At 28.8% G+C, this 9,507-nt stretch overlaps 1 protein-coding gene across 1 annotated transcript; it reads left to right on the top strand.

Annotated features, from left to right (window-relative positions):
- Window positions 1–1,513: 1,513 nt before the first annotated feature.
- LOC114190565 (uncharacterized) lies at window positions 1,514–3,142 on the top strand. Its single transcript, XM_028079506.2, has 3 exons — window positions 1,514–1,563; window positions 1,662–1,760; window positions 1,920–3,142. Exon 3 carries the CDS (start codon window positions 2,041–2,043, stop codon window positions 2,932–2,934), a length of 894 nt encoding a protein of 297 aa, XP_027935307.1. The 5' UTR covers window positions 1,514–1,563; window positions 1,662–1,760; window positions 1,920–2,040; the 3' UTR covers window positions 2,935–3,142.
- Window positions 3,143–9,507: the final 6,365 nt, after the last annotated feature.

Raw genomic sequence — 9,507 nt, 5'->3', positions numbered from 1 at the left:
GAACTAGGCTTCTCACCTTCCTAATTAGGGTGTCCTAAAAAATATGTCAAAAGTCAAACTTACAAAAACATAAAAGAAAATATAAAAGAACATAAGTTTAAATTTATTCTAAGACAAGGAAACTAAATCTAGTAAAAGAAAGAAAGTGAAGAAATATTCCTTCAAAGATGGCAAGGGAGATCACAGAGGAATGGGAGGAAAGACCATGGAACAGAAAGGAATGAGAATCAAAAGAGTTGAGAGAGCATTATCACAAATAGGGATGTCAATGAGGCAGGTAGGGTACGAGTAGTAACTTCCTCGTACTTTACCCGCTGCATAAATATATGCCCTTGTACCTATACCTATATCCATCGGGTATCCATATATACGGATACCCATATAATTTTTTAATATCCACAGATATCTAAGGGTACCCACAAGTATTTACAAAAAAAAAATAGAAAAAATATTTAACAACATATTTTAATTGTAAATTTAAATAAAATACAATACATAACATTCATAAATTTTAAACAAAGTCCAAAAAACTCATTTAAATAGTGTTGAATGATAGCTTACAAATAAATGAAATTTTTTTAAAAACTAATTGGTAAAAAAACAACTCATTCAAAATCAATATATTAATATTTTAATCATATTTTTTTATTTTTTTAATTTAAATTAGAGTATAGTAGGTATGGATATCCACGGGTACAAATACTATGATACCATTACCCGCTCTGTTAACGTGTAGGTATTAGAAATATTCGTACCTGTTATTCGCGGATATCCATTTACAATATCAATTTTCTATCCGTTACGAGTTTTTTTTCACAAATATAAATTTTTTTGACATCTCTAATCACAAACACACATTTGTCAAGTCACACAAACATACATGGCATATACATTATACCGACATTTGTTACATCATCAATTGTTTAAAGTCATTAAACGATAAAAGACTTGAAATCCATTAATTGATAAAGTATATAGATGAAAGTGTTTCAAAGTTTTGGACAAAAGCAAAATGTATTTTGGCCTAAAAGTGAAAAGATTATAAATATATTTAAACTCTTTTTTTGTAAACCAAGATTTTGAAAAAAAAAGATACACTTGATTGCACAATTCAGTAAAATTATTTATTTAAATAAATGATAACTAAATATTTACAAGTGCATGTTATCATATTATAATAAAATAAATAACAAAATGAAATAATTTAAATTTTGATTATTCATTTCAATATATTTTTATTCTGGAGTTTATAGTTTTTTTATTAAAGTTTTATAATAGTTTTCTATTTTAGTTTAACATTTACTTTCACATCAAATTATTTTTAAAAATTCCTTTTGAAAATTATTTTCTAACTATATTAATATATAATTAAAGTTATTTTATCATGTCAATTAAATCTATGTTAAGCTTTTCATTATTTTTTTTTCTCAATTCAAATAATTTTATTTTTTATTTTTATTTATTTATTTTTTTTCATTCTCCCCTTACTTACTTGTATCAAAGCATTAAGCATCAGCTTTTCCCCCCTCGTTTCCCGCGAGAAAGTGCCCTCTCCTTATATCTGTCTGTTATCTTGCTCAGGGTTTTTTTCATTTTGGTTTTCTTTTCCAACATCTCAACGTCACTGAGTTCATCTCTGCTTTTTCTTTTACTCGTCACAGAATCAACGAACTCCAGAACGAAGCCTTGTTTTTCTCCAGTATGTGAAAATCAATCCCTCGATTCCTCAATTTTGATTCATGTCTAGCATTCCAAACCAGGTACTATTTTTATTTGATTCTTATCTGTCCTGTTTTCTGTTTAATAATCGACGCATTTGGTACACGATTCACAGATCTACTATGTTTAGTTTAAGCACTGCATGAAATGTTAGTAGATAATTTCAATTTCATCGTGTTAGGGTTGTTTGTGTCAAACAGGTGAAAATGACGGTGCTTCTTGTGGACTGTGAATAGGTCAAATTGCACAAATTTTACTTTCTAGGTTTTACGGTGTGGTTTATAGAAACTTAGGCGGTTGGATTTTGATTTGAATTCTGCTATGGAGTGCAACAAGGACGAGGCTTTGAGGGCTAGAGAAATTGCTGAAGCTAGAATGCAAAGAGGTGAATTTCAAGCGGCTCTCAAGTTTGCTACCAAGGCCAAAAACCTTTATGCGGATGTGGAAAACATCAGCCATGTTCTTACGATTTGTGAGGTTCACAATGCTGCACAGACACAACTCTCTCCCACTGAAATGGATTGGTATGCGATTCTTCAGATTGAAAGATTGGCGGATGAAACAGCCATAAAGAAACAGTACAAGAGGCTTGCACTCCTACTTCATCCTGATAAGAATAAGTTTGCTGGTGCAGAAACTGCTTTCAAATTGGTTGGGCAAGCCAATGGTGTTTTGAGTGACCAAGCAAAACGTTTTTTGTTTGACAAGAAGTTTGCTGTCTCTGTGAGAGGCCGCCCTGTGCCGAAATCCGCCGAGTCCAAGAAGAAAGCTGTCCCGAAGACATTCTGGACATGTTGCCAACATTGTAATACTAAATACCAGTTCTGCATGCCGTTTGTGAATGCAACCATACGCTGTAAACAGTGTTTAAAGTCATTTAAAGCTCGTGCTATTCCTTTGGAAAATATCCAGAAGGAGTATCCAACGCATGGTTCCCCAAAACCAGCCTCTGAAAGTACTGGTGGAAGAAACCCTGGTGGAGGAGAACATGGTAGTACGTTTGTGAGGCCAAATCCCATGTCTATGAAAAAATGTTCTTCTGGCGTTGGGGCTAATTCTGAAGGTGAAAAGAGTAAAGATGACTGTGTTCCTCCATCCACAGGCGCGGAGTCACAAACCTCTAAAAATGTTGGAAGTAAAAGAGTTAGGCAGTCAGCACCAGATTCAGGACTTGATGCAGGGAGATCTTGTAGACAAAAGCAACAGCATGTTTGATGCGTGGAAACTTCTGAAGGTGAGGATTTTACAGTCCCTTCCAAGGGTAAAAGCTTTTTATAAGTGCCAACAGTTTTATTGTACTGAATTTGATGCATCATGTTGGTATTACAGTGCACTGAGCAAGGAAAGTAATTTAGCATGCTTGTTTGATTTACTAGTACTGTCAAACTTCTGTTATACAATTCTTCAGGAAAAGGTCACATAATTAGTTAAATTTATATACATATATACATATATATATATATATATATATATATATATATATATATATAACGATTCAATGATTAGGAATAAAAGATCAAATTACCCTCTACTTATTCAGAGGTAAAACTCTTTACTTGTGTTTGAATAAGAAATTTTACAATTTTGAAGACATTCAAATACATTGGATTTGAATATATATCATTTCAAATTATTTTATTTTTCAAATGTTTGTTTTAAATAAAACAATTCAAGTATAGTCAATTTTAAATTTTTTGTTTGGATAAAGTATTTTAATTACCACCAAAATTTATTGATGTTATTTTTTTTTGTATTGGTAAAAGTTGTTTTTAATTTATGTCAAGCAAAGTCATTTTTAAGTTATGAAATACTAGATCCTAAGATAGCATTAAATTAAACTCATGTAAGGTTGTGTCAAGTTAGTTCAAATTAGAGTCAAACCAAGTTGAACTAATTCTTTGTAGAGCTGAGTTAGTTTAGGTCCAATTTGAGTCAAGTAGGTTTAGGCTTTTGTTAAGTCGAGTTGGCCATGGTTTAAGTTGGTTTAGGTCCAGGTAAAGTAGAATTGGTTCAAACCTTGTAGGTTTGGGTCTAGGTCTAATAAAGTAGAGTTAGGACATACCACATTTAGTGAAGTCACGCCAGGTGTACATTCATTTAAGTCATACATTCAATCAAGTTAGGTTAGGTCTAGGTTAGTCCTAATCTAATTAAGACCAAGTCAAGTTGAGTCTTTCCAAGCCTAGATCAAGTTGAACTGACTTAGGTTTGGTTATGTAAAGTCAGTGTGAGTGAGCATGGTTGAGCGAAGTCGGTCCATGTCCAAATCGAGCCAAGTTGAGGTGAGACCATGTTCATCCAAGTCTGGTTGAATCACGTTTAATTGAGGTGAAACCATGTTCAACCAAGATCAAATCAAGTTGAGCATAAGTCATGAGTCTACCTCAATCAAGGTTAAGTAGAATTAGCCTGGACTTAAGTTGAGTTGAGTTGGTTCAGGCCTAGGTTGAGTTGAGTCGATCAAGTCCAAGTCAAGTTGAGTCAACATGGGACATGTTTCACCAAGTTGAGCTAGGTCTGTGTCGAGTCAAGTTTAATCAAGTCTAGTTCAAGTTGTATCTAGGTCAACTTAAGTCCATGTGGGATTGAGACAAATTGGGTTAGGTTTGGTAAGTTCAAGTTGGATTAAGTTGAGATTATGTCAAACTAAGTTGGATCGATCTTAAGTAAGTATGAATGTTAAGTCAAGTGAATTAGATCTAGGTTAACTTAAACTTTGAAAACCAAAATATGGATTTAAGAAAATAAAGATTTTCAAATTTTTAATTTTTATGTTAAATTTGATTTTTTTTTTAATTTTAAGTAATTCAATTACTTTAATAAAATTCTAGAATTTCAATTTGTTTCAAAATTCTTTATCTAAATAATATAGTGTCATGAAGCATTTTAAAAATTTTAGAAAAAAAAAGTTGTTTAATATTTTTTGAATATTGGTGATCTTATCTTAATATATAATAAATCATGCTGGGAGAGTAATACTTTGTTTGTGTTGGTTCTAATATTAAACTTTTATAGAGATTAAGTTGTTTTATAAATTTAATTCTATTTTTAGGAATGTTCTTGTCAAATTTGTTTCGTAAGTATTTGTATTCTTTGCAATATTTTAAATAAAAACTATTTGGAAAAGGTGTGATATAGTGCAAATAAAAAAATATATTAGAAAAATATTTTTGTTCCTAAGAATATAACATTGTCACCTTTCATATTATAAGATTTTGTATTTATCAATTTTGGCTGAGGTGGATTATGAGATCCTCAAGGATTGAAGATGTTTCCTAGCGAGATAGTTCTAATTTCAAACAGAAACATAAATATAATTTACTTGCAAAGATAATTTAAAAGGTATGAATAAAGTATAAATAGTAAATGAGAGATATTGTAATAAAGTTGAGTGAGTACTTCTTGTGGTAAGATACCTTTTGTAGGCTTTTTAGACCTATGGATAAACAAATATAAAAATATTACATATATTTTGTTACTTAGGATCTTTGTGAAAATAATCAATTATGAAAATAATCAATTATTTTATCATAAGAAATTATAAGATATTATTTGCATCTTAAGATATTAGATAATCAATTATTATATTATAAGATATTATTTTAAAAATATTATATAATAAATTATTATATTATAAGATATTATCTGTAAATATTTTGTAGATATGATATAATCTAATAATGAGTTATTTCATAATATATTGGATAGTAGTATATCAGTCTTCCAAGCTCAAAATCCATAAATGAGATGCATGTGGTTCAAATTGACAAATAAACGAGTTTTATCATTAATTGAATTTTATCAAGTGATCAAGTAACAAAATTTGTTTGATATATTTATATATGTTTTTCCATAGGTCCAATAAGTTTATAAATACAACATCTCACCCATGGAGTACTCAATCAACTATCATACTCAACTCTCACACTTAATATCTCTCATTTACTATTATTTTATACATTGTACACATATTTTAAATTTTTACTGACTTTATCATTAAAGAATCTTTTGCAAACGAATCTCTCATTTGTTTCTCTTAATAACTTGACTTTTAAAAATCTCATAATCCACCTTAACAAAATTTCGGTAATAACATTTGTTGGCCACTTAGGACAAGTAAAACTTTAACTTGCCTCCACAAAATAATCATAAAAAACCACCAACACGTGGCACAATCAAGAAAATATGGCACTATGTGAACCATACAACCAATAACAATTGTGAACGTTTGAATAGTTATCATTGTTGTGGGGTAAGCCCATTCATCTCTATGACCAAGATGATGGAACTACTCCAACAATTATGTCTTCAAAAGGGAGGTATGTAGGTTCCCTTGGTTGCACCACTTGTTGTTGCTAAAGATGGGGTGAATAAGGATGTGGCCAAGGTTTTTGTTATTGTTTCTAGGGTATAGGGCGAGGACAATGAGACGAGTTTGTCTCGCAACCCAAACAGGAGCATAGGAAGCAACAACAAAATCCTAATGATGCTCGGGAAATCATAAACACCATCTCAAACATAATTGATAATTGATTATCTTCTAGATCTGTATTTTTTTTTCCTTAGTTTGATATTTTTTTCCTAAGTTGGGTTTTTTGCCAAATAAGATTTTAACAAGACACAATCTTTCTAGTTTGACATTTTACTACTAGGATCTATATATCCATAGGTTACTAAAGTAAGATGCAATGACATCCACAAGCTATAATCAAGTTTAAATGGAACCATGTATGAGAACTACTAAAAAAACGTTTAACCACAACAACATGAGCTTGAATTTAAATATTTGTTAGAACTACTTAACGGTGTCTAAAAGTGCTATAACAACTTAAATTGAAATATATTTGAGAACTACTTAAAAGCGTCTAAAAGCACCACAACAACTCATATTGAAATATATATGATAACTGCTTAAAAGCATTTTAAAACGCCATATAAGTTAGGACGAAAAATCATCCAAGAACTACTTCAAAAGAGTTTAATCATAATACATAAGCTCATATAGAAACACATTCAATGATTTCTTGAGAGGCGTTTAAACATAATGTATAAGCCCAAATGGACACATATATGCAAGTCACTCGTTAAAACTTGGTGAATGATAAAATTTTTCATTTATCAATTTGGTTCACCTACATCCAAACTTTGGGGTTTTATGTACCACCCTCCAATATATCATGAAATATCTCCAATATATCATGAAATTTCTCTAATATATGAAAACATAACTAATTATCATATTATATTATATCTTCAAGATATTTACAAATAATGTTTTATGATATAATAATAAATTATCAAATATCTTAAACTTTCAAATGATATCTTGTAATATAATAATCCATTATCCTAATAAAGATTCCAAGTAAAAAGTTGATTTAATATATCTACATTTCTTTATCCATAGGATAAAGGAACCTATAACTATAGATACCACCATAGGGTGTACTTACTCAATTTTCACACTTAATATTTACTCAATATCTCTTGTTCACTATTTTATACTTTATATAAATCTTTTAAACTCTTAATGACTTTAGTTTTGGAAAGTCTTTTGCAAATGGATCTCGCTTTGGTTTTCTTGGAAATTTAAAACTTTCTCATAAAAAAATAACTCAACTCTTGAAAACCTTGTAATCCACCTTAAATATATCTCGACCAAAATCGATAAGAACAAATTTTAAATAGCTATACAATATTCCTCGATTCTACTATAGAGTTTTGAAAAAAGTATTAGATCCTAAGTAATAAGGTTTGTTTAATATATCTATATTTCTTTATCCATGAGGTTTGTTTAATATATCTATATTTCTTTATCCATGGGATCAAGAAGCCTATAAATATATCATACCATCATAGGAAGTACTCACTCAATACCCACACTTAATAATTAATCAATATCTCTCCTTCATTGTTTTATACTTTATACATATCTTTTAAACTCTTAACAACCTTAATTTCAAAAGAGTATTTTGCAAGGAAATTTCACTTTGATTTTTCTTGAAAATTCAAAGCTTTCTTATCAAAAAGCAACTCAACTCTTAAAAATTTAATAATTCACTTCAAAGACATCTGATTGATAAAGATAGATTTAAAATAGACATACACTAATATTTCTCGATTCTATTCTAGAGTTAATAGTACTATTTACTTTTTTAATATATTATGTATACCTCCGATTAATTTCTCATTTATCAAATCCTATCATGGATATACCAAATTACACCATTTCACACAAATTAGTCAATTTTTAAAAATATTTTTAAAATAAAAAATGTACTATATTTTTATGTTCTTATATACTTCAAATTAATTTATCATTTATCAAATCCTGTTGTGAAATTTAGCCAAATCACGCCATTTCAAACTTAAAGTATTAGTTAATTTAAAAAATATTTATACAATAAAAAATGTACTACATTTTTTAAATTATCTTCGATCACATTTATGAGAAATGATATTTGTACTTAAATAAAAACATTTTTGAAAAATTATCATTATATAGAGAAATGACATTTTTTTTTCTGTTATATTTGAGTTAAAGGAAATATCAATGAACGGTATTCTTAAGAAAAAAACAACGAAAGCAATAGTTTTACAATATAACAATTTTTTTTTAAATATTACCATTGTTATTATAGTTTTATTTTTTTAATTAAATGAACTGATACTCTCAGTTCTCAATAAAATCTTATTTTTTTATATCTATTTACTCCCAAATTAATTAATCTTATTTTGATAAAAGTAATATATATATATATATATATATATATATATATATATATATATATATATATATATATATATATATATATATATAGTTTTAGGTAGAGCTCTCAAAACGGGTAACTCGGTCTGACCTGGCTCAACTCATCATGGGTGGATGATTTAGTGAGCCAATCCAATTCGATTCACTCTTTAGTGAGTCAAACAAATTTGAACCCGACCCGACCCACCACTGCTTGGCTCACAGATTCACTTAATTAAAAAAATAAAATTTTTTTTCAATCAAAACTAAATTATAATTCTAATTAAAATCTAAATAAACTTCAATATAATTCAAATACAAACCAAAATAAAAAAAATACTAATTATTTATGTGTTGGCTAAAAAAAATCTAACATGACCCAAGTGTAAAGTCCACCTTAATAAAAAACACTTATATGACCCTTTTATCTGCAGATTGGCGAGGCAACCCGGCTCACCACAACCCGGGTGAACCCAGAATCCATTCTGGTGAACCGGGTTGATTCACGGGATCTAACCCATTTTTACAGTTCTAGTTTGAGGGGTGTTAATTAATAAAAATACTACAATTTTTATTTAAATGTAAAATTAATTAATTTACAAATGTTATTAAGTACTTTCAATCTTATTGATTGAAATGATGTTCATATTTAAACCTATCGGTATCGTGTTTTAGAGAAAAATAAATAGGGCTCAATTGATTATGATTTATTAAAGTACATACATAATAGAATAAAGCCAGTAAAATAAAATAGGGAAGAAAGTTGTCATATTCTATCTTCTATATAATGTTATTAATTGTCATGTTCTCTCTGTATTCTACCGAAAAATCTTAATTTTTCTTAAAATGAAAAAAAAAAAAGTTTCTGTTTATTTTAAGAAAAATTGCATAAAGTCAAAATAAAATTTATAATTTAATAAATTAAAATAAATGAAGTGTTTGATTACAAAATTGCCCTTTTATTTGTTGTGAAAAAAAAAAATTGATGTTGAATTTAAACACACGAAAATCCCATGTTCCCTCCCATTCATTTAGCATTT

Source organism: Vigna unguiculata, chromosome 7 (genome assembly GCF_037176805.1).
Source record: "Vigna unguiculata cultivar grain cowpea cultivar isolate G323 ecotype 2 chromosome 7, ASM3717680v1, whole genome shotgun sequence".
Taxonomy (NCBI): Eukaryota; Viridiplantae; Streptophyta; class Magnoliopsida; order Fabales; family Fabaceae; genus Vigna; species Vigna unguiculata.
Note: the sequence above shows the minus strand (reverse complement) of the source record. Positions and strands in the feature narration are given on the sequence as shown.